Source organism: Alligator mississippiensis, chromosome 11, assembly GCF_030867095.1.
Source record: "Alligator mississippiensis isolate rAllMis1 chromosome 11, rAllMis1, whole genome shotgun sequence".
Taxonomy (NCBI): domain Eukaryota; kingdom Metazoa; phylum Chordata; order Crocodylia; family Alligatoridae; genus Alligator; species Alligator mississippiensis.
In genome coordinates, this window is record NC_081834.1 from 12,532,957 (window position 1) to 12,559,283 (window position 26,327).

At 43.6% G+C, this 26,327-nt stretch overlaps 1 protein-coding gene across 9 annotated transcripts in view; it reads left to right on the forward strand.

The window, feature by feature from the left end:
- AKAP13 (A-kinase anchoring protein 13) overlaps positions 1 to 26,327 on the forward strand; it is a 321,421-nt gene that overhangs the window by 98,532 nt on the left and 196,562 nt on the right. For all 9 annotated transcript variants that reach the window (XM_059714583.1, XM_019477514.2, XM_019477513.2 and 6 more), the window contains one exon: positions 21,445 to 21,592. In XM_059714583.1, the coding sequence (XP_059570566.1) occupies positions 21,445 to 21,592 (148 nt within the window). The remainder of the gene's footprint in view (positions 1 to 21,444; positions 21,593 to 26,327) is intronic.

Below are 26,327 nucleotides of genomic sequence, written 5' to 3' on the forward strand. Positions count from 1 at the left end.
TTCCATGTGTGTGATTTAAATGAAAGTCTAGTTTATCCTCAAGGGTACAAAAAGATGTTGCTGCTGGCTGTGTAGTTTTCCTTTGTGTTTGTTAATAAAATCATGACAGAACAGTCACTGTTTCAGTAGGTTTTCATTTCAGCAGCTATAAGTGTTATCTGTTTCTCCTGAAATTCAGAAAAATACCCTAGAAAAGTAAATATACAACTTAGTATTTTTTCACTTAGTGTACTGCTGCCTAATTGCACTAGGATCACTTCCCATGTTCCATGTACTTCTAATGGACATCTGAGTTCTCCATTTGAGAGAACTGTTGCATGTAAGAGGAAGAAAAAGAAAGATTAACAACAGAAATGTTACTTTCCTCAAAGGGGGACCGGGGGGGGGGGGGCATACAGATGTTAGCAGTATTAGAGGCTCTTGGCATACTGTTTTTTCCATGCAGACTGATGTGCAAAGCGTAGGATCAGTTTTGAACTGCATTTCAACTAGTTAAGAACTATATCCAAAACACTCATTCATTAATAAATGACTTGCAGTCTGCAAAACCAAATGACTGGCGACGACGATGATGACAGCGATTATATAAATGAAGCCTCAGATTCCAGAGACTGTTTTCGGGAAGAGAGTGGGGTTTTTTTTGGTTTTTTTGTTTTTTAAAGGACCCTGAAGATATGGCCATTTGATTTTATTTGTGATAGATTTATTTTTAAATGAAAAATACATCTTAAATCTGATGAGTGATTCCTACTTTTTAAGCAAGTGTCATCCTGCAGGAACCTAAACCACACACTGAGTGAAAACATGCATGTCAGTACCCAAAATATACACAAATCATTCTCTGTGCACCAAAATGCAGCTTCTCTTGGATGCTGCTTTGCACTGGCACCACCTTTTTATAAAGCACCTGTTGTGGTAAAAGAGTAAAAATAGCATCTTTAGTTGAATGTCAGGGAGGTAAATGCAGGCCCATAATACAGTTAGTCTCTGGGAAAACCATGGAGCAGGTCCTCAAGGAATCTATTTTTAAGCACTTGGAGGAGAAGGTGATTAGGAGCGGTCAGCATGGATTCATCAAGGGCAAGTCATGCCTGACCAACCTGATTGCCAGTCACCTTGTCATAGAAGGCACTGTGGATGTGGGGAGACCAGTGGATGTGATGTGTCTTGGCTTTAGCAAGGCTTTTGATATGGTCTTCCACAACTTTCTCACGGGCAAGCTAAGGAAGTACGGGCTGGATGAATGGCCTGTAAGGTGGATGAAAAACTGGCTGGAGCATCGGCCTCAGCGTAGTAATCCATGGCTCAATGTTTAGTTGGCAGCCAGTATCAAGTGGAGTGCCCCGGGGATCAATCCTGGGGCCTGTTTTGTTCAGTATCTTTGTCAAGGACCTAGAAGATGGCAGAGTGCACCTGCAGCAAGTTTGCAGAGGACACCGAGCTGGGGGGAGTACTAGATATGCTGGACAGTAGAGCTAGGATTCAGTGACCCAGACAAATTGGAGGATTGGGCCAAAAGGAATTTCATGAAGTTCAACAAGGACAAGTGCAAAGTCCTGCACTTAGGACAGGACAATCCCATGCAGTGGTGCAGGCTGGGGGCTGACTGGCTGGGCAGCAGCTCTGCAGAAAAGGACCTGGGGGTCACAGTGGACAATAAGCTGAATATGAGCCAGCAGTGTGTCCTTGTTGCCAAGAAGGCTAAGAGCGTACCAGGCAGCACTGTTAAGAGTGTTCAGATGACCAAACACCTTTATACTTGTGAAAAGTGTTAGAAGAACTGAACTCAGGAAACAATCTGAACTCATGAAAGCTTTGACCTAGGATTTGTGTATGATGGGGAAGGAGGTGAATTCATTGACATAATACCCCAGGCTCCATGCTATGGCTGAAATTTGCTATGCTTCTGTGTTTGGCGGAAGGGAACCCCCAGATCGCCACAGCATCTGGCTCTTCATTCTCCCTTTTGTATTGGCTCAAGCAGCCACATCGTGAGCTCTCACAAACTAAGCTGAGCCGGGGCAAGTCCGCTCCTATGCAGTGACAGGTCTTTGAGAAAGAAAATGGGAAGGTGGAAGGGGACAGAGCTGGAAATACTTTTTAAAAGTAAGCGCGACTTAAATCTTCTGAAGTGTTCACGGATCACTCCCTTCTGAACAGCTCTGCAGAAACAATCTGCAACCTTTTGCAGCAACAGCTGCCTGCCATCAAACGCTTCCTCTGGGAACACCTTCCTTGGCTTGTGCAGATGACGTGCCCTGTAACAGCAAGAGTCACTCAGGAACAGCACAATGCCAGGGCACTGACATGTCCAAGAGGAGTCACCTGTAAAAGACAGCGACTCTGTGCCGTGTAATAGAAAATCAGGCCAGAGTGACAGAGTCTGTTCTGCCAGCACATGCAGTACTGCGGGAAAACAACCTGCCTGTGCTTTGCGTGTTTGGTTGCCTCCCCCACCCCAAGAGAATTGTATCTAGCTTTAAATCTTTGTGTAAGTTATCTCCACTTAATAACAATGCTTAATGCATTTTCTGTTTGCTTCAGTGTTTGGCTGTTCTCCCACTGTACATAGTGATGCAGTCATGAGGTCTCATAGCTTATGCCAAAAGAGATAGGGCTGTCAAGTGTTCCTCAATATAGCACAGTGGAAGTTCAGCATAGTGCGACGTAATTAATGCCAATATTGAAGCAGTCTGTAGGTCAAGCAGCTACTGGAGCAGTGTAGCTGTCAGCACTTAGTTACTTTATAAATGACATGGTGTTTCAATTCTGAGTTTTTTAGAGTTGAACTTGTACTATGAATTTAAGGTAAAAAAAATGAACCCACTTTTCTTCTCTTTAAAATATCACAGTAGGGTTTTATAACGTAGGGTGCTGTTTTATTGACAGTAAGCAGCTCTAAGAATAAGTCTAGGAATGTTCGGAAGTCATTGACACGGATATCCACGTTCAGATAATTATACAAAGGCTTGAATTACCACTGCTAAAGCAGGGAGTCTCATACTCTTCCGTGATATGGGCCACATTTTAATACAGTGATGTGGAGTCTTCATTTGTGGATATTTGCAAGAGCAGATTAGACGGACACTTGGCTGAGATGGTTTAGTCAGGGATAATCCTCCCTTGAGCAGGTGGCTGGACTAGATGACCTTGTGAGGTCCCTTCCAGCCTTGCTTTCCTATGATACTATGATCTTGTGGACTATAATCAGGTTGCAGCTTGCAAGAGACTGAACTTTATCAAGTGAACCCCAGTCACTTGACATAGGCCAGGAATATAAAAAGGCTAATATATATTTTAGCTGGCTGGGGTCAGAATCTATCTTCTCCACTGGCTGCTACTTTTAAAAGACTACTTCCCTTCAGATTTTTGGTTTTAGTAACCACCTCTGCATCCTTGGGTCAGCTCTGGCAGTTGTGTGGAAAAATGGCATTAGGAAAGTTGATATGCATTACATGCCTTGTAGTACATTTTTAGTTGCCGGTTGTATGAAGCAGGAGCCAGTGCTACGTGACCACACCATTTTCTGTGCAGCAAGATGGTTCTCTAGTTGTCAGTGGCATGCCCCAGTTTGGGATTTTGGGAAGAAATCTGGAAACATTTTTTTCAGGCTGTGTTATCACTTTGCATTGAGTAACCTTTTATCATTTCAGGGATCTCCCAAGTACTATAAAGCGGGTCAGGGATGGAATTTTAGTCAATGTGCTTCTTCTGTTTAAACCAGACTTTTGAAGTTAAAAGCGGGACGCTCACTTGTGTGTACAGGTGTATGTGGAATTGAGGCATTACAGAAATATTTTATTAATGGGAAACATAAGGTGGGGAAATAACCAGTATAGGATTTAGGATTTTTTTCCCATGGTCTTGTAATAACAACTCCCACCATAGCATTTCATAGCATCTGTTCAAATCCATTGCAGAACTTGCAGTTAGAGCTGGAACGTTAGGAGGTGCTGTAGTTACTGCCAATATAGTGTTGGAAACCCAGGACTGGAAGAGCCAGTTCTACCACAGGGAAGGATTGAGGTGTGTTAATGGAACAAAGTTAGTTGCTCAGTTTCTAAGTGCTGAGACTTTTTTTTTGTTTGAGACTTTTTTTTACTCCAAACAATCTTTGATTTCTGATCGGTTAAAGTCTCTCTCCATCTTGATCACATGAGAAACATGATTTTATTTAATCACTTAGATCAAAGGGAATTACTTCCTATGTAAGCCATTAGGGAGGGGAGATAGGAATTTGCTTTATTTTTTATGATTTTTTTTTTGCTTCCTTTCTGGCTAATAACACAACGGAGTCTAACGATGTAGAACATAATTGTGAAAGAAGCAAGGATCTCAAGCTGTGTTCTTATGTTCAAAACACCTTCAAGAAATATAGAATGCTATTAAGTGGAGACTTCACCTTGATCCATAGTTTCATAGCTGTTAGGGGTTGAAAGGGACCTTACAGGTCATTGGGTCCAGTCCCCCTGCACATGGGCAGGAAAGAGATGGATGTCAGGATATTTTTTTTGAAGATCGCCAGGGTAGGTGACTATACCACTTCTGGGGGGGGAGCCTGCTCCAAACCCTGGGTACTCAGCTTGTAAAGAAGTTTTTCCTTATGTCTAGCCTGAAGCGATCTTCAATCACCTTGTTCCCACTATTTCTCATCCTCCCCGGGGGGCCTTGGTGATGCTCCCCTAGACCCTGACATACTTATAGGCTGCAACCAAGTCCCCCCAGGTCTTTTCTTCTCCAGGCTGAACAATCCCAAACCCTCAGCCTCTCCTCATATGTCTTGGTCTCCAGGCCTCTAATCATGCATGTGGCCCTCCTCTGGACTCTCTCGAGCTTTTCCACATCCTTCTTGAAGTGTGGTACCCAGAACTGGATGTAGTACTCCAGTTGCAGTCTCACCAAGGCCGAGTAAAGTGGGAGGATGACATCCCTTGCCTTGCTCAAGATGCCTCGGTAAATGCATGCCAGTGTTTGGTTAGCTCTGCCAGCTATGGCATCGCGCTGGTGGGTCGTGTTCAGGTCTTGTTCAGTTGTGGTGCTGGCAAGCAGAGCACTGCCGAACCTGTAAGTGTTGTGGGTTATATCTCCCCAGGTGGAGCCAGATAGCTTATAATACCTGAATCCAAATTGTTAATTAACATGTTGAAGAGCACTGGCCCAAGTCCTGACCCCTGAGGGACACCACTGGTCACCCACTGCCATGATGACTCATTTCCATCAATCAGCGCCCTCTGGATCCTACTATGGAGCTTGTTTCTAGCCACTGGACTGTGAAGTAGTTGAGGCCACATTTTCCCAATTTGACCACGAGGACATTGTGGAAGACCAGGTCAGAGGCCTTTTTGAAGTCCAAGTATATGACATCAACCTCATTTCCTCTATCCAGGTGGCGAGTAAGCTGATTGTAGATGGAAATGAAGTTGGTTTGGCACAACCTGCCCGTGACAAAGCATGTTGGCTATCCTTCAGAATACTGCCTTCAGTTAGCCTGTGTGATGGTTTCTTTGATGATTTTCTCCAGGATTTTACCTGGGATTAAGGTCAAACTAATTGGCCTATAGTTTTCTGGGTCCTTCTTCCTCCCTTTCTTAAAGATGGGTAACACATTGGCTTTTTTCCAGTCTTTTGGGACCTCTCCCGAGCTCCACAAGTCTTCAAATAACTTCATCAGCAGTTGTGCGATGATGTTGGCCAGTTCTTTTAGCACTCTTGGGTGTAGTTCATCCGGTCCACATGACTTCTAGATATTTAGGCTTTGTAGGTGGTCCCTCACAAGATCCACATCAACTATTGGAGGGTGGTCTCCCCCCATGGTTATATTGTATCCTGTCAAGCATGCTAACACCCTTGGACTGGTAGAGTACCAACGTGAAGTATTTGTTCAGGAGTTACGTTTTGTTCTGGGTGTCTGTTAACAGCCATCCCGTTTCATTTATCAGGGACCCTATATTTCCCTTGTTCTTTTTATGACTTCCTACATATCTAAAGAAGGACTTTTTGTTGTCCTTTAATCCGTTGCATATCATGTCTTACTGATGCTTCAAAAGTGACCTGCTTGTCTCTAAATTTCAGCCTCACAGGTTATCTGCAAGGTTTTTATAAGATTATTGATCAAACTGCTTGCCTTCATTCACAGACACTTTCAGAAGGATAATAAAATCGACATACACTGTAACACAATATAGGGAAAACAGATGTCGGTGTGATAGTACATGCTAGGTCTATATTAAGTTAGTCAAATGGAGTAGTTACAAAGCACAGTAGTCCAATTCAGTATGTTTTAGAACAAGAAGAAAAAAATGGACAACAGGACAGGAAGTGCAGAGCAAGCCCTCCCTACATTAATGGGTGTTGCTGCCTGTTAATTGGCAAGGGGCTGAAGGTAACATACTGTACTTAAACTGAGGACTGTGCCTGAGCCCTGCCCCCTCCAACTTGCTCATTCTCTGCATATGCCTTTCTATTTATTTTTACCCTGCTATCTTGAAAGTAAGGGAAGTGACAGGGATAAAGTTTTGTAGCAGTGTGGTAGAGGTGATATCTTTTATTAGACCAACTAGCCAGTTGCAAAATAATTTATTTGCAAGCTTCTGGGCTCATGCACCCTTTCTCAGGCAAAGGAGAATACAAAGATTGTAAAATTTTTCCCAGGTAGAAATGAAAATTCATGTTGTACAGGAGAGCTGGAGGGTGGTGTAAGATCTACTGGCTGGAAAAGTTCATGTTGTGCAAATTAGGCTTGGATAAAAGTTGGAGCAATCTATTTACCTCGAAGGTGCCTGATGGCAAGCAGGATGTTGAATTATGTTTCTTCCTTGTTGAGATGTTTCATATTTCACAGGAGGACTGACTATGGAAAGGTTCTCCTGGGCAAGGAAGTTCTGTTGCCTTGAGGCTGCTCTACAAGTATGTAAAGTTGGCTCGAAACAAAAGGCTGGAGCAGGGGTGTTCAGCTTCCAAGTCTCGGGGAGCAGACACACACAGCACTTGAAGCTGATGTGTTGGTCAGTGCCGAGGACTGCCAAGTGCTTGACCTAAATTGGACCCAGGGGGTGTACTTTTGTCCTTTGCTCCAAGAACTGGCAGGATTAAGGGCATGGTGCATGCAGGTTATAGGTGATCAAAAATCAAAGGTCATTCTGAGCTGATTGGCCCATGGTGCTGGTGAGCTTAAGGCACAGTGGGGTTTGTAGCCAGTTGCACACGCAGGAGAGACGTGGCTAGCATCATGTCTGGCCACCTGTGACTTGGATAACCAGGTACCCATTTGTAGCTGGATGAGTCCAGAGCAAAACTGAACTCACACCTATGGAGTTGCAGTAAATGCCCTAATTGCTCTGTCACCCCACCCTTAGGTGTGTAATATCCAGATCCTTTATTACTGAGCTCACTAGTGTAGAGCTGCTTTTTGAACCCATTGACCTTCCTGGCAACACAGTGGGCTCCCGAGGAACTGATCTGGTTGCTTATGCTGATTTTTTTTTTTTGTGGTGTTTGTGCATGTGCCTTGAAAATAACAACATAAATACCTTATGATCCCTACTTCTCTCAACAGCTTGATAGGAGTAGCCTCTTCAGGACCCCCTCCCCCTTCACATACCCCCTCCTTGAACTTGCACTCTCCAACCAACAGCTGCTTCAAAGCCCAGGAAACAAATAGGCCTTATCTTGTACCTAGGAAGGCAACAGCTTAGACTCATCTATTAAAAACAGCAGCTAATGTGAAGGAGTTGGAGCTGCAGTGTGATGGAATCCAGTAAAGAAATGGTGTAGCCCTAAAGGCCCCTTTTTCTGCTTACTGCCAGAAAATTCAATAACATAGAAGTCTGAAATCTGATGTTGGGAGTGATGTTTTTGTGCGAGCTTTTTGTTTTCTCTCCCCCCTCTCCACCAGCAGTGCTGATCAGTGGGTGTGAACTGGAAAAGATTGGTACTTGGATCAGGCGCTGTGTAACTTCCCCCCTTATGAATAAAGAGAGCCAATTTGTGCTACTTCATCACTCTCTTCAGCATACTTCGTCTAAGGCGTGCCGGTGTCTTTTGGTTTAACAAAACTGAATGTGTCACATTGTGATTGCTCGGAGAGTGAACAAGAGCTGATTGGTTGATACAGGTGCATAAACGTCAGCAGCCAGTTCGATGAATCGGATGCACTGCCTGCTATCCTGTTTAGGAGCTACGTGGTTGAAGAATTTCTCAGATCTTAGTGCTAGTAAAGTTGTGAATGCCTGTTTCTATGATGTCTTCTCAAAAGATGTGGACTTCAGAGCCTCCCCCACTACATGTGTTACAAAAGAGGTTCTGGTTACAACATGTTTCTTCTTTACCCCCCTTTTCCAATTTATCACGCATCCAGAGCTTTTGCTGTGTTTCTTGATTAGGCTAAAAGCTTTCAGCATATCCGGACACCTGCTGTGAACTAAGGGCCTGTTTCTTTTTCACTTATACTAATACACATCAGATTGTACTTCACTGAAGTGGACTGACCTATGTGGACATAGGTGAGAGGAGACCTAAAAGTCTGGAAATTGTGCAGTAGCTTGAACTGGCTTGCAATGTAGTTCAGCTGCTGTGCCCCCCCCACTGTCAAAAGAACGGTGTATAAATGTGGGACACGTGTTGTGGAAAAATCGGCTGATATGGTCCAATCAGGCTAGCAGGGGAAGCCTAGACAGGGATTTATTTCAAGCTTGAAAACCATGTTTGTGGTTAGGCTACGGAGCGTTCAGATAATGCAAAATTGTCTCAATCCAGCTCCCTTTAACATCACCTGTAATTTCAACAGATGCTTGGTCATGCTCACGGGCTCAGTGCTGTGCAGGTGGTAGGTGAAGTTCCCTAACATTTAGTCGTTCCGCCCATGCCCACGTGTGCTGTCCCATAGGTCATAGGTCCTAGCTCACAGGCTGGATTGGGCCCATGGTGGACTCCACTTCCCAGCAGCCCCTGTCCACATCACTACAGCTAGTTTCCATGGAGAGCCTAGGAGTGGCAGGGCTGTACCAGTGCCAGGGTTTCCATGGAAACCGGCCCAGCAGTGCTGGCAGGATGCTCAGCTGGGTGGGTGATCCTGGGTAAACTTTTAGTATCAGGGTGCCCCTTCACCAGAGATAATGATGGTAATACAATTTACCATTTTTGGTAATATGTAATAATAAAAATTACCATTTTGGGGCCCCCTTTCTGTCCAGGCTCCAGGCAGCCGCCCAGTTTGTCCATGCCTGTGTCCATCGTGCCCTGTATGGTGTTCGCCTGCCCCTGTGCCCACCCGGCCCTGTAACGGTTTAGAGCTCTCTAGTTGTTTTGTGCCTCGTAAGCACAAATCTGCACGTGCTATGTTCTAGACCGTGCTTGTTGGAAAAGAGAGAGAAGGGGCATTGCAAGCAAACTACTCTGGGTTTTCCACCATACCCTGCCTCTTTTGTGTCTCTTGCAGGGATTGCTAAGAGAAGGAATTATTCTCTGCGGAGCGTGTACCACGGTGCCAAGCATGTTGTCAGCACTTAAACAGTACAAGTAATTATAAGGGAAGGCGCGGTACGAAAGTGCTAGGATGCAGGGAGAAACAGCTTTTTGCAACTGATTAGAAAGTAATTATTTCCTGCTCTATCAGCGTACAACAGAGAATGAAAATCCAGGCTTGAATAAAGTTGGTAGTATGAAGGAAAAGTGGGAAGAGGGGTCAAAGCTACCAGTTTCTGAGAGAATAATTACCATGGCTGAGTCTCCAAGGGTGTGACTTGTGCTGTTATGTGCTATAATTAAACTTTTTAAATGTTTACTGTAGGGATAAGGAACCTGGATGAAAATCCTTTACAGGGTTATAGTACTTGGCAGTAAAGTTTTGTCTTGGACCCAAGGGACTGACAGTTAAGTTTTAGTCACTTTAGTTCTAGAGGCGGTGAATCTGTTTTCTTAGAAGTGGTAGCTATGGTGATAAAGGCCACCGGGGACTTGTGGATATCTGACAATAGCAGGCAGGCAGCGTATAGAATGAACCTTGGCGGGTTTTTTTTTTAACATGGGGATAGCCTACGAACATAGTAGTGAGCTACACAGTAGCTCTGTCGTGCTTTCTCTTGTGATCCTCAGGCAAGAGGGGGGAAAAAAAGCTTTGATTTTTCACTTGGTTTAGGGAGGAGAATCTGATAATCTCTTGCATTTATTGAGCACTTGATTTTCCTAATAATGACAAGGTTGCATTATGCATTTGCTTTCTCTTTACTCCAGAAGCCTTTGACCTATACAATCAAGGGAGTTTTTAACGAGCTATGACGAATGCATTAGTCTGATGTACTGGCAGAGGGACTCGACCATTTCAGAAGGCTGGTAGAAAGCCTGAGAGGAGTGTGTGCTTGCGCGAGTCTTGACTTTTGAGAGCAACACTTTACTTATTTTTCTTTCATCTACAGATAAAGATGCAAGTATTCTGACACATTTTATTTTGCAATACTGTTCTCATCAGACCATGCTCTACATCAGCGCATCTTTGGTGTTTTGAACCTCTCCTGACATTTGATCTGCAGTCCCTTCCCTTCCCATATTTTTTCTCCTCTTTTGTGGATTTGCTCAACCCATTGTTGCAAGTTATACTCAGTCCTGTGTTCCTGCAGCCAGTATTCTGCTGCTTCCCTCTACCCCTCAGCCATGGCCTTGCTAAATATCCTTGCCCACTAGAGTGGTCATCACAGGCCCTTGCAGCTTTGCATATCACTCACACTGACTAATAGTTTATGTAGACATTTTCACACACCAGGCATTTGTGTAACATAATGGCCATTCACTTGATTAAAGCAACATTGTCTGGAGCACACTCCTGCAATGAACTCATTGTGAACACTGTTACTTTACCATCAACCAGTGGGTGAGTTGCAGCTGCCAAACCATTTCTTAACCTTTAAGTTTCCTTTCCCAAATTCTGCAAATTTCCCAAAATATGCTGCCCACCCAACTCCATATTGCATCTTCTGAGGTTCCTGTTTATTTATATACATCAATCTGATCATGAAGCAAAAGAACTGGCCTGGCTTCCACGGTATCCGGAGCATTTACTGGCTCAGACCCGTGCTCTTAAGTCACCACAGTCGTGTAGTAGCCTGCGTGGTTTTTAAATAATATGGCACTAATTTTTAAATAATTAGTGCCATATTATTCTGAGTTATTAAAGTAATGAGGGTGGTTATTTTATATATTGGACTCCAAAAAAACCTCCAGGAACTTCCTTGGAAAAGTAGCTGCTATCCTCCATACAACTGTAACTTGTTAAGCATGATGCAAAACGGGATGAACGTGCCAGGCTTGAAGTCTGGGTCCGGCGTCCCTCCCACAGAAGCAGGTAAACTCTAGCACCTGGGACGGTGCCCACAGGTTTGCATTCCTTACCCTGGGTTAGATGAGGATGTTCTCCCTGAGTTGGTGGCAGACGCTGATTCCAGGATCCCTGGGTGCAACAGGGGAAAAAAAGGACTTGCGCAGCCATGTCCTTTACAGCAAAACCCATATACCCCAACTCATTTGGGATCCTGAGCTGCTTTTGAGCGTGCTTTTCAGTTTACTTTTAAAAATAACTTGATAAATACCCTGCTAGCAGTCTCACCCCATCTGTTTCTGCAACAAAATGCCAACACTGCTTTTGCCAAGCATGTAGCCAGGAGCCCATTTTCACATCCATGCTAAAAACCCTCTTGTGCCTGGGCCAAAGGAGGGTTGCACTGAAGATGCTGACAAGCCTGGAGCTTTTGGAACAATTATGCCACTATATGTTTTTGAATAGCACCATCTATTCTCCTATCTTGGGGGGGAAAGGGTTCTGCTCCCTCTTGCCTCTCACCTCTTCTCTGGTTGGTGACCTATCTCAGCAAAACACTTTGGGATCCCAGTTCCCATGAAAGTTGAGGGGCAGGGTACAGCTCTCAGTAAAGCAATACCTTTGTATTTCTGCATAGAATAGATTACAAAATAACTAGGAGCAACCTTTAGTAATTTTGTGTTGAGACCAGTGCTTTGTACTGCCACCAAGTGGCTGCTGTGGTCTTGAGACAGATTTTAAAGCTGAAGTTCTCCCTTTCCTCTGCATCAATGGCCCTTTTTTACAGACTTTTTACTTTTGTGTCTCCTTTTTTTCCTTTCTATAAAGTCTTCATCTGGGATAGTGGAAAATGTTAGACATAACATATTTTAGTATTCTCTATTTGCAGAGACTGATGATGTGTTGAAAAGTGTCCTGCATATTGTATTAGGTCTGTGTCCTGTAGTTGTGAAATATTTCTGAATTGGCTAAGCTGTTTTGCACTGATAAGGGCTTCAATGCATTGAGGTACAAAGCATCCAAGCTATATTTTTGTAGGCTTTTACTGCAGTGCAGAGAAAGGTGGAAGCAAGGAGAAACGGGCTGCTCCCCTGTGCCTTTGTTTCTAAAGCAGAACTGCTGGGTTCAAGATCATGGATTTTTTTCCCCCTGTTCAAAGTCATTTATAGGCAGCTGTCAGTTATAGAGGGTTGTCATTTGTGTGTTGCCTTCCTAGTCTCTCTTTTTAAACCCATAGAACGTAGGACTGATTCTGTTTCTCAGGTGCTGGTGCATGTGAAACTGCCCACTCTCTCTCTTACTCCCAAGCTTTGAACGGGTCCATTTGTGTTGCTGTTATATATGGAATTGGTTGGAAATGGCATTGATCTCTCAGGAAGCCAGTAATAATATGATGTGGTTGAATAGGCTCTCATTGTAGTCAAGAGTGCGACCTTTTATAGAGAAAAGGATGTGGGCTATAGAAAGGATGTAGTCAAGTTGGAAAGAGTCCAGTGGAGGGCAATAAAAATGGTTAAGGGGTTGGGACACATTACTGATAAGGAGAAGCTGAGGGACTTGGGCTTATTTAGTCCTCAGACAAGAAACTTGAGGGCGGATTTGATAGCAGCCTTTAACTACCTGAAGTGGGGGTCCGAAGAGGATGGAGCTGGACTGTTCTCAGTGGTGAGAGATGACAGAACAAGGAGCAATGGGCTCGAGTTGCAGCAATGGAGGTTAAGGTTGGATATTAGGAAAAACTCTCTCACTAGGAGGGTGGTGAAGCACTGGAATGGGTTTCCTAGAGAGGTGGTAGAAACTCTGTCCTTGGAGGTCTTTAAGGCCCAGCTTGACAGAGCCGTAGCTGGAATGATCTAGTTGGGGAAGGTCTTGCTTTGAGCAAGGGGTTCGACTAGCTGACCTCCTGAGTTCCCTTCCAACCCTAATTTTCTATGATTTGGTGAAAGGAGAGCACAGCTTCCTCCCATCCCTGCAAATTGGTGCGATTGCAAGAAATCTTCAAGGTAGTTCTCAAGTTGCTGTAGATGCCAGAGAACTTTTGTTGTAAACCTTTGGATAACAAAAGAAATGAGAATTTGGGCTTTAGGGGTCTTTCACTGATGCTGCAAGTATCTAGAGAGTTTATTCCCTCCCACCCTCATAGGCACCCCAGCCAGCACCAAAGCAAAAAGAGGACTGATGCATGGGGCCACTTGATCCAGTGGAGCTTCCCTAGAGCCATTGTTCGGGGTCTCCCACAAAGCACTGTACTACACACAAGTGATGCATCTTCTTACCTCCTGTACATACTTCTGCTTTTCTGCAGCAGAACCACCCCGTGTTTGCTGTAAAGGGGCTTTCGCAGACAGCAGGTAACTCCTTGCTCAGAGGCATTGAGATACTGCAAATTTCCTTGACTTGTGGAGAGCGCATAGCTGGTTTTAAGCAAGCAGTCTACCCATTGTTTAAACTACAATATCATTAAAATGAAATACTAAAATTATACACATTCTTCTTTTTAGCTGTTCCATCACTGTGAGAAAACAACCACGCTATGAAATCCCAATCCTGGCAATTTTTCTGTTGCTGGTAGTCTCAGCAGCTTTTCTTTAGGTGTTGGGTATGGGATCAGTATTTTTGAAGACCCCCTTATTTTGTCTGTCTTTTTCTCTTCCTGTTCCTCCTTGCTTCTTCATTTTCTTTCTTTTTTAATACTTTAGTTTTATTTTTTGCCGTGTTATGGTTAATTCTGCCCACTTAACTTTATAATTTTTTTGAACATTTCTTGGCCCTTCAGTCATATAAACTAAGAACACATACTTTCTTTTTATCACCAGTGAGACATTTCTAATTTCACCCAAAGGTAGGTACATTGTCATCTCTTGCCAACTGCCTAGAGTGCCTTGTAGAATATAAGATTCCTAGTAAAGTCTTGTGATACCTGGTGAAGGCACACGTCACACCATGGCCTATTTGAAGATGGATGTGGTAGGGCAAGGCTAATAGAGTCTACACTTGAACGTTGTACATATATTTTCTTAATGAGCATCTTTCTCTCTCTGTCCATTGGTGTAAGATCTAGTGTTGATCATGTTTCATGTTGACCTTTTCTTTTCTGCTGTTACCATAAGGCTCCTGACTGATCTTTAGACACTGTTTCTGCTTTGACCTACAGCCATGCTTTGTACATTAAAATGAATGGTTAAATCTATTTCTGGATTGAATCCTCTACTTCTGTCTTGGTGTTGGGAGTCGTTATATAAACCTGTCTCTTAGCGTTGGCCTGGTAGCTATCATTGACGCAGGAGATTATTCGGTTTAGTGCTCTCTTAAAGAGATTGGACCGGCCTAGTCACTATCTGAGAAATGTTGAATGTTGTTCTGCTTTGAATCTTGCTGCTTGGTGGCCTGTGGGGGGTGAGTTGTGTGTGTATCCACCTTCTTTCTCATACTACCAAACCTGTTTTTCTCTTAACCAACAGTTGCTCCTTATGTCATCAGAGAGGATCTCAGCCCCAGGGTCTGTTAATGTGGAATTTCTCACTGGCACTAACATTAATGTTATTGATTTGAAACAATAATGGAAGAGAGAATTGAAGCCCGGTGGGGATCTGTATGTTGTATTGCTATGGCTTTTCAAGTAAACCAAAAATCAATCAATAAATAAACCTCTTGATCTTCAGGGTGTTAGACACCAATCTTTTTAAGTTTCTCATTGTGAGAACGGACCAAACTCTTCTCCAGCCCCACCCCAGACTTGGCTGTTTGCCGTTCCACTTATTTCTGGTGCTTGTCCCTGGAGGCTTTATCTGCAGGAGATTGCAACACTGGATGACATCTTTCTTTCTTCCTACGCCTGACCCCAGGTCATTCCCTTTATTTGGGGGGGGGGTCTCTCAAACAGAAGCAGGGATCTCAAGAGCCACTGAAGTTGGAACGATGTACGTGACACTGTCACCTGGCTCCTGATGCTCTGTGAAATGACTTGGGTTGATTTTTCTTGGAGGTTATCTTCCCCAAGACCTGTAGTCTCTGCACACCAGGCATTGCAATGCCAACAGGTATTAGCTCACTATACTGTGGACCTCTTACCCATTTCTTTCCATGCGCATCCCTTTAAAATGGCTCCAGTGAGAGGTTGGTGGGAGGATGAACCACTAATTAACATCAGAGTGATTTTGTTTTGGGTTATAAGATCTTCCCCTTACCCTCAGTTATATTCTGCCTTTTATTTTCACTCGGTACTTTTGACAGAGAACTTCATTTAGCAGAAAAAGTAATTTTCCATCCCCTGCCCCAGACAACAGTTTTGTCAGATCCTCCCCCCCCCAACCAAGACCTACACATGAGGGTGCTAGAGGCCCAGGGGTGTAAAGTGACCAGAATCGCACAGCAGCTCTGCCGTGGTATCAAACTCCTAGTCCTGTATGCACAGCGCTGGACATTGGTCCTTTTATGTAGGTTACATGACAGCATGTCTATCTCATAAAAAATGCAAGTCCACTTGTACTTTGTGTTCCTCCTTAAATGAAGAATGGCAGAGTTGTGTGCCCCAAGCCAGTGGATACACAGTAAATCTCTCTAAATGGCTATGGAGTGGGGAGGGGGAAAAAACAGTTTTGAAAGATTACACGGCATAATGTAGTAGTAGTAGTAGTAGTAATAATAATAATAATAATAATAAAAAAAAAGACCCAGGGCAAGCTTATTCTGTTGTGAATGGAAACTGAATAGATTCTGGTTAATAGGACTCGTTATTCTCACTCATTGAATCTGAATGGTAAGCCAGGGCAGTCCAGCTGGTGGTTTTGTGGCCCCTGGGTTCCCACCCAGTTGCTGCTCTCCACGTTGCTCTGGCTGCACTTGGAGGCTCTGGGCTCCCCTTTCCTTTGGCTTCTGCTTCCTGTCCTGCACCAAGGTGGGGTAGAGCAACATGGCCCAGTGCACAGTGCCAGAGGAGCCCATGCCAAGGGAGCTGAAGGTAGGGCAGGGGCATCCATTCTTTGGATGTGTGCAGTGCAGCAGTGCGGGTGGTAGGGAACGCCCATATGCCCTGTGCAACAGGGGGTAGGAAGTGCCTTTGTGCCTGCAGCAAGGGGGGCAGAAAGTACCCATGTGCCTGGTCTAGCAAGGGTAGAGAGTGCCTGGTACAGTGAGTGGTAGGTAGCACCTGTGGCTCATGCTGCTGTGGCCTCCACTGGTGCAGCTGTTGAAGCATTTGGCCACCAGCCTTTGAGAAGCTGAACAGCCCTGCTAGGCTAATGAATGAAATAGCAGAACTCTCCTTGGCACTTGGAGTTCGAAAAGGCAGGTGCTGAAGGGCGTCAGACCTATTCTTTGCACCCAGTTGGTACATTAACAACCGAATGCGTGGGTTGCAGTTGGAGAGAAGTTTTTGTTAGTTAACATTTCTTAAAAATCCAAAATGTAGACAAGATACTTGGGATTTTGTAGGTCAAAGTTGCCATGGTTCATAAAATAAAAAGCTTAGTCTTTCTAAAGGGGGTTGTTTTAAAATGTGTTTTCAGAAATACCTATGGACTTCTGTAGGATGCCTATAACATCACTATTTTGTTACCTTGGGCCTAGATAGATTATAGTGGGTCATGCTCTTTCCAGTTAAGCAGGGGCATGTCTGATCTGAGGCCTCGTATGTAAGCCTTACAAGGGGATCTCTAATTCTGTATCTTTGCAAGTCAGGAATCCTCCCAAATTGCAGACTTCCCAAAAAGCTGACTGATGTAGTTTCCCAGTAACTGAATTGAAAGCTGAGGCTTTTGATTAAAATGATCCTTTAGAAATCATAATAAGTTCCCTTTAGAAAGTGAATTATATTTTAATAGTAGTAAATAATACAGATTAGTAATACTTAGATCTTGCATAACAGCTTTCATTCTATGACTTCATAGCCATTTACTGACATTGATGAAGTAAGTCTCATATCAAGATACTTTGAAACAGTTTCTCTTTTTTGACAGATAGGGAAAGTGAAACAAAGAAAATGACTTAATCTACATGCAGTTTGTTTTATTGCTGTAACTATAGTTGCTTGGAACATAATGCCATTTTGACTATATCAGTTTCTAATGTCACAATTACATGGCTATAAGCATTTTTCTCAATATGAGCATTTTTACACTAATGTAACAGTGTTAGCAGTAGGGAGTTGTACCCTTTTATAATTAAACTGTTGTCTTAAATCAAGAACTCCATACTGATACTTAGAAACAGTTGTAGAAATAGTGGTACAAGACCTAAGAATAAAACAGCCCTCAGTGAATTCATGGCTAAGACCCTATTCATGAGCTGTGACCCCTAAAACTCATCATTCCCCAGTTTGAGATAGTGAATGCACTTGTCAGCAGTGGGTAGACTTCCTATTCTTTGTACCAGATCACGTCTCCCCTAATAATGTTTTTCATAGTTTTTTTGGATTCAGAATTTGGGAGTTGAAAGAGAGTGGCCCTCTGGAATAGGCAAAAATGCAACATTTTCATTTCCAATAGGCCCCAAGCCAAGTAAATGTTAGTGGGTCCAAGCCAGGTTTGAAATTCAATTATTCTTATTTGTTGGCATGTGCCAGAGAATCGCTTTGGCCTATCTGTACTTTCACCAAAGGGATATCGTCAGTCTGGCTTTCTACTTGTAGTCACTTAGGAAGAAAGAAGGGTTACAATAACCACCTTGTGGCAGTGATTTTTAACAGATGACAGTATTTGGGTAATATTAAATGAATAAAGGTAAACATGCCTCAATTAAAATGTTTTTCCAGGCTGAGTGCAATAGTGCTATTGGAAACTCTTCTGTGAGGGTTTAAGGAATTTGGCTGCATTTGTAACTGATTTGCTTTCTCTCTCAAGGTCTTTGAAAGAGAGAGCTTTGCATTGTAAATTGCTAAGTCATATTTTCAATGTAGTTTTATTTTATAGTCAGTTTTGGACCCTGATTATTTTAATGAGAAATATAACAGTTCTGTTGTGTTACTAATTATGCATGTGTGATACTGAAGGCAGCCCACTTTCTTATCAATTAGAGCTTGCATAACATGTTTCATCCAGCATCTCAATGCATTCCCCGGGCAATGAGTTATGCTGCATACAACTGCAGATAACAGGGGCAGTCTCAAAACTACACTGGCAGGTGAACAGGAGTGTTCAGTAATTAAAGAAATGGTACCCTCCCCATCCTGCCAATGCCATTGCTCCCTGCCAGCGCTGTAGGAAGACTCCCTTGTGGATTTTTATTTAGTTGAAAAACACTCTAAAACAACAGAAGCAAAAAAAAACTCGGGCTTAGTTTTTCAGATTGGGTAAACTGGACACTGGCTTCCTGCTTTTTAGTATATAACTGTGATAGGCTCTTGGGAGGTCTGGTTGCGATGGTATGTGAAGCTGGAATGTGAATTGCAGCGTGCAAGTCCCTAACTGCGGGGCAGGAGAGGCTTGTCTAAACTAGGAGAAAAGCTGCCATCTGCTTGTGTGAGCTCAAATGAGCTGGCTAAGTCAGATTGAAATTCTCCTCCTAACCAGTCTACACTGGAGTTGAATCAAGCTTTCATTTTTGGTGTGTCAAATTAAACTGTTTAAGGTTAAAAGTTAATGCTTGACCACATGCTTTTTTTTTTTTTCTCCCTGCTATGTAAACCTGAAGCCTTGTCTAGACAAGGCGGGGGGAATCCAAATGGTGAGAGAACTTTTTCCTTGTCTAGACCAGGCCTCAAGTCCTGTTCACACGGCAAAAAAAGGTGCTTGATCCAGTTGTATTAGTTTAGTCAGGTTAGCTTAATGCAGCAGGACCATTCCCTTAATGCTTGTGTAAACAGTTTCAACCCCTCAAATCACATAAGCTGGTCCTGCCATAACCTGGGCTTCCCTCCTGGATTTCAACTCAGCTAGCGTGATGCATCCTAACATCCATTTGCTCTGCATTCACTCAACTATTAGATGAAAATTAGAAGGAGCTAGTTAACTTGATCTGATGTTGTATCTTTAAATCCTAGTTCCAGCAGGCTTTAATCCTGTTGTATGTGACCAAAGTGAATCTAATGCTTGGCTCCCCACCTAAAGTGTTTCAGCATTAACTCTCTTGTGTCATCCTAGTAGCCTATAATTATATGCATACTTTGCTTTTTTTTGGTTTTTTTTCTGTGTGTGCGCGCGCACGCGTGTGCACACCTATACTTTGCTTTTGGGTGTGGGCGGGGCGGTGTAACAGTTGGCTCTGCGGATTAATTACCTAAAATTTCAGCTGGACCATAGGTCCATTTAAAAATTTGTGTATGGATGCCTTGGCAAAAGGGTGGTTTGAATAAAGAGAAAAAGAAACAAAAGTCAAAGCAAAGAGGAGGTTCCTAGGCTTAACGAGACTGTTTTTGAGTAGCTGTCTTGAAATTGGATGCGTTTCTTTGGAACTAAATGTTCAGTTCTGAACTCGTACGAGTTGGCCACGCTTGAATTTCAAAAATCTTGTTTTGTCCTCAATTGTTTTTATTTTATCACTGAATATACACAGTATACGCGTTTGTCTCTTCTCCGTATTATTCCTGTCATCTCATCTGGAACTCTGCTTTTTTAGGATCTGGTGGTAGCATCCAGTGCGTAAGTAAGTTTGTGCGCTGACATGCTCCCTCCCAGGAGTCTGTTGAGATGACACAACCATGCTTCTCTGCCTCTTAGTTGTAGCATTAGCAGTCATGACCAGCTCTGGTATTAACTACCAAGCAATCCACATCTTGCAGATGACCAGTTGTTGGTTTTGCCATCTTCTTTGAATTTATCCAGTTCTTTGATATTCAGTGTTTTTTCTGAAAGCCCAAGCTTCTGGAGTCTGGGAGTTGAGAGAATCTCTTACCCCCACTCCCCCTTTTTTCCCCTCTAATTTTATTGTTCTCCTGATACATTTAAAACTCTGATTTTTTTTTTTTTATTTCCTTTTTTTTTTTAATTCAATACTTTTGAACTAGCCATACAGTTGTGAGGCCCTGGGTTCTCTTGAAGGCTCTGCTGTGTTGAGCAGGGATATCTCCTACCCTCAACATCAGATACATCTGTAGTTCATAGGAGGTTTCCATGGTAAAAGATAATTGTCATGTTGTGGTGACTTGTTAAAAGTACAATTGCATGCAACTAAGACAACATGGTTGTAAAGGTTACTTTCGTGCATATTGGTACGTGCCAATTTATAGCTTTTAAAAAGGTGAAAAGAGCATCAGACTTCAGTGTCCCACTAAGATGGACATTTTTCTTGTGGTTTGGGTTTGCTGAATAGTATTCAATATTACAGTCCTTAATTATGTTGAAAGCTCTCTCTTTTTGTGTCTCTTTAATTCATTAGACTTTATGGGTTGGCTGCTTATGGTAGTATTTTCTAATGGTCAATAATACCCTAAGACAGGTGTATCACAGTTGTGGGCCACAGAGCTATCCCATGTGCCCCCAGGCTATTGGAGGTATGGGGGTAGGGCCTTTTGGGCATGGCTTTTTACAGCAGTAAACCAAGCAAGGGCTCTGCAGCTACAGCTCTTGGTTGTCTTGCTACTCCCTGGACTACCAGACCTGCCGAAACTGCTGCTGCCCTGTGGATCTGGCCTGGGAGGAGCCCTGCAGCCCTGATCCTGCCTGGGGCAAGCTTGACAGCCCTGCCATAAGGAATGTGACATTTTGCTACCTCTGTGCATCTGTATGGAAGAGAAGAGGAGTGATCAGTGCTTGAATTAATTACTACAGATGTCAAGTATGTAGTTACATAGGCAGGGAGAGGCTTTAGGAATCGAGAAGAAATGACATCTGATTCTGCTTTCAGCTTTCTAGCTATGCATCCTTGTGTCAAACTTCTGTGAGATGTTGTGGTGCCGTCAGGAGGTCGCAGTGTTAGTATGGCCATTTTGATCTTATATTGAGGTTTCCAGATTGTTCTCCTGGCTGCATCTCTGCATATCTTTAAAAGCTGACTCCGGTTTTGGTGATTAGGGCAAGATATATATATATATATATATATATGTCAAGAATTATTTGCACCTCTGAAGACGGGAGTAGAGGGACCTTTGCAGTTCTGTGCAGATGGATTGAGAACAGAAATTTGGGGCCTTGAATGCTTGGTAGATCTTTAAATAATAAAATTCCTAAAAATTCAACTTTGCCTTTTTTTTTTTCTCTTAGGGTGACAGCGTTATTACAGTGCTGCTGGCTGAAGAAGACAAACTTGAAGATGATGTAGATTTTTACTTGGTGTTTACTGGGTCCGCTGTCCAACACTGCACAAGCACTAGAAAGGTTAATCCTGGAACATTGGAGACTATTGCTCCTGGTAAATGTTTTATTATCTCTGCAAAATGCACAGTGTACCAATTTGAAAACTGATTAATCCAAGATGATTTAAACCCCATGTAACCTCAATAATCTTGATTTTTCCCTTGTTTGTACAATTTTTTAATGATAGAGAGAAGTAGATGATCCTTAAGTTTGGACACAATGAGCTTTTAAATATTCCAGAGCTGAACTACAGTTTTTGGTGCAACTATCACTATACCAGCTCAGTTATTGAACATGCATGTGTTGAATTTGACAGAGGAAAACACAGTTTTACTTGCACGTGACCAAAGGTCAGACAGGTAGAGAGCTCCATTACCTATATGCATTTGTTGAGGCTTCGCTTCCTTTGGGTTACCTGTGAAGGTTGTATTGACTGCATTTAGACTACTGGGATTGGTTTGAATGGGGAGCTATAACACTTTTATACACCTAGGAACAGGAACTGAGAGTTTATGAAGTTCTCACAAAGTGAGATGAATAGCGCTGTGTAGTTCTGGGTGACTTTTTCTCGAATTTTCAGGAAAGGCAGATCTTTGTTAGAGGCCACTACTCTTATCAGGCTTCATACAGTTAAAGAAACCCACATTTTCCTTCAGTGGCCTCCAGACCGTGGGAATGAAAACGGTCCAAACTGTGTTCCTTGCAATTAACCTTTTATTCTGACTATTGTTCTGCAGCACATTGATACCAGTGGGAGAAGAATCTACATAACGCCTTTCCTATATGCAGTACAAATGACATAACTCAGTATATTTTAGTTCCTGTTTTTATTGAACGTGTAGTAAATGCTATGCGAGAGATCTTAGATCCACTTTGGGATGAGGTATTTGCTATTGACAGCATGGTTTTGCTTCTACCTCTCTTTCCCCATGGTAAATGAAGTGGTTAAAACAAAGTTGGCTACACTATTCACTCTTTTAATCACTACTTTAGCTGTCAGGGTTGTTTAAGTTACTCTGGAAGGGTAAGTCATGACAAATACGGATTACTGGAATCCAATGCAATCAATTAGATTAGTGATGACTTTCTCACAGAAGTGATACAGAACTGGTAATGCGTATAGTAACCCCATGACAGCACTGGGTACAATGACCTCATCCATCTTTCTCTTGGGACCTGAATAACTGAATTGCCAGGAAGGGAACTGAAAAGATTCTGTGTTCTCTTCCAGTCTGAAAAGGAACCAGAGTACTGTACAGGATTTCCTTACGAATGTAATCCGTTCCTCTCATCGTTCACCCTGACCGCCCGAAACGTAGGAGCAGGCACTTAAAATGCTGCTTGAACTGTGTTGATTGTAAATGCAGCAGTGCCGGGTGGCAGCTCACTTTATGGATGTGCTGCAGAGACCTCGGTGCTTTCTGTTTGCTCGGGGTTTCCCAGATCTTGACACAGATTCTGTGCTCGATAGGTATGTGCGCAGTCATGTACAGACAGACGCACACATGCTCCCTGCCCCCAACCATAATTCACGCTGATCTGAAGTGACGTTTTGGGCAGCTTCCTCCCCTGCATTTGCGTTTCATTTTGGAGATGCTATAGGATCAAGGACTTCAATATTAAAAAAGACTTTGTGGGTGGGGAGGCTTGATGATGAGAAAAAGTCTTCTTGTCTTGATGGAGATGCGTTTGGCTAGTATATTTTGTGGTTCACTTGCTCTTGTTGAAGGTAGTGATTTTTTTAATAGGAACAGGATCTATTTCAACTCACCTCCTCTTCCTGCTGAACTCTACAGTGAAGCTGTAATCATGTGTTTACAATGTATATTCAGCTGGTTGCCTTGGAAATGGTTGTGGTGACTCATAGCCAGCATTATTTGACCTCAGCGCAGGATTAACCACGAACAAGAGACAGAGTGTGGGAGACCAGCCTTTATTTAAACCTCATAGCCTAGGTAATTAGGAGGATATAAAAAATATGAAAACCATGTGTACAAGGAACAGCTCCTAGCCAAAACCTCTTTCACTTAAAGGTTTGGGTGACCCTCTTCCCTCCCCACTGCCCCCCTGCAATGTCGGCATCCAGTGCAAAAGAGCCCTACATCAGGCGAACCAACTTCCACTGTAAGTGTTTCACCGATGAGCTGGCCGGCTCTTGTACTCAGGCCAGCAACTCAGCCTAAGTTTGACTTCCACTAGGTTTCCCACAGCTTGATCATACTGGTTGGTCATAAATAGAATTTGGGGGGGGAAATTAAAAAAAAAAAAAGTTTGAAGAAACACGATGCAAAAAAAACCCAAACATTTTTCATTTCCTTTCTGAACCCTTTCTGGCAGTGTAATTGTGACCCCAAGGCACCAGCATCATAGTGGTATAAACAAGCAAGAAAGAGAAGCTGCTGTGTGGTTTTGGTGCCTAAACTAAGGGGCATATTTACATGTAAAAAGATCCCTCATAAAGAATTAATGTTTAAGTAGTCTACATAACATAAGGTAGTGCTAGGCAGGCGCTTTTCGAAAATGTTATTCTGGCAGTGTCCCTTTAAATTGCTGATTACACGGGCAAATAAATGCTACATAGTCCGAAAGTCTTTAAACAAAAATTATCATTCCCCAGATCCAAAGCTTGCTACATTTCTTCCTCCAGTAACCTGCTCCTGTATGTGAATTTTTATGATTGGCTATATGATAACATATCTCTACGTGCACTCTTGATTCACTATTCAAACATAAGCTTTTATTTCTGTGCAGGACAAAAAGGAGGAAGGAACTTGCATCCATAATCAGAGGTTGGATTCTAGGGCAAGATTGTTACGAAGAGAGCATTTTCAATTAAAATATTAGATTCTGAATTTGGAGGTACCGGTCAGCAGAGGACAAAACAGATCAAGTCGCTAGCTGTGATAGCTTTGAAACAGCCAGCCCTTGATGGTGCTGCCCCAGTAAGACAGAGAGGAAGTGTCTAGTGATTGTACAAATACATAAGCAAAAAAGGATCAGACCTCGTCTTTTGTAGCTCGCTTTATGGGTGCTTGTACACATGACAGGGGGTTTAATCCCCAGGGTTTCATTTTATGCTCCCTGAATTGAAATGGTGGGTTTTTAATTGAAAACCACTGTTTAAATTTTTGCATTGTTATGGCGTGGGGCCCGATCCTCCCCCCCCCCCCCCCTCCCCGAGACTGCTGGCCTCTCCCACGGCTGGGGGGCAAGCTGCCAGGGGGCCAAAAGGCCCCTGAGCTGCAGAGGGCCCTGGTCCTTCCCTCCACAGTGGCAGTGCTTTCCAGGCCCACCCAGGGAAGGGGTACTAGCGGGCTGGGGGCTGCCGTAGCTCGGAGACAGCACCTGGCCAAGTCCAACTCTTCCCCGAGCCCACTGGAGCTTCCAGGATACCATGCACTGTCACCAGCACCTTCCTGCTGCCTGGGACACCCGGGGAGTGGGCTAGCGTGCCCCTGGGGCAGAGTGGGGAGGTGGCAGGAAGGTGGCTACATGTGCTGATGGCTGGAGAAGGCAGTAGGGACTGAGCACAGGGCGCTGGAAGCCTGGGCGGGCTTGGGGAAGCTTGGGCGTGGCGGGCTTCCAGTGCCCTGTGCACAGTCTCCACCACCTTCTTTGGCTTCCAACACCCTGGAGCCTCTCCATGCTGCCCCAGGGGCAAGCCGACCCATTCCCAGGTGGTCTTAGGTGTTGGGAAGGCATCAGGGACTGTTGCATGGGGCACTGGAAGCCCCAGAGGGCTCAGGGAAGAGTTGGATCCAGCTGGGTGCTGTCTCCAAGCTGAGGCAGCCCTCCTGGGCAGGCCCAAAAGGAAGGACTGGAGCCCTCTGAAGCTCAGGGGTCATGGGAGAGATGGACAGGCTTCGTTGGGGGGGGGAGAGGATTGGGCCCCTCTTCACTTTTGCCTTCATCAGGCGCCTGCTGAAGGGAGAAGTGGTGAGGGGCCTGATCCTTTTTTTCGGCAGAGCCTGCCCACCTCTCCCACAGCTCTGGGGTGGGGGGCAAGCTGACAGCTGCATAGTTGCAATTTGCAATGTTGCAAACTAAACTACTTGAGGATGTGGTTTAGTTTTCAGCGTTGCAAACTCATTTGAAATCCCCAGACCTTAAGCATGTGTATTGTGTGCTGCTATTAAGCCACACGAAGGAAACTTTTGTCACGTGTACATGGTGACAGTCATCACATGTACAAGTGCCCCATGGCTTTATAGAAGGAGTAAGTTTGTGTATAACTGTGTAAGCCAGCAGTCTCCCCAGAGCATGTACATGTTTTTATACCTATTTTCTTGAAATGTAGTGAGACTTTAGAAAATGCATTTTGCTAGATTTAATGCTGGATTAGGCCTGAAAAATTCCCACCAAGTGCTGGATATACTGTGAGTTTCAGTCAAAGGTGTCTTATTCTGAAATTGCTAAATCTTGTATTCCCATTGCTTATTAGCATTGGGGCTGAGAGAGGGTGGGTTGGAACGAGAAAATGTTTTTAACTTTGAAACGTGTTTAACTTTGAAGCAATGATCTCAGCAGTCCGTAAGAGGAGAAATATGGGTGGGAAAATCAGGCTGTCCCGGATTTGTACCAAGACTTGTATAATTAGTCGAATGGCACCTGTCTGTTTCTTAGGTGGTGGCAGATAACTTTGATTTATAGAGTTTCCGTTTCTTTTCAATACTGCTGAAATCAAGATTAGTAAGAACTGTGCTGGCTCATGCTTTGATCTTGCGATATCTCAGGAGAGGTCAGCTACATATGTATTTAATATTTCTTACACCTTTTAGTTACAGACTTAC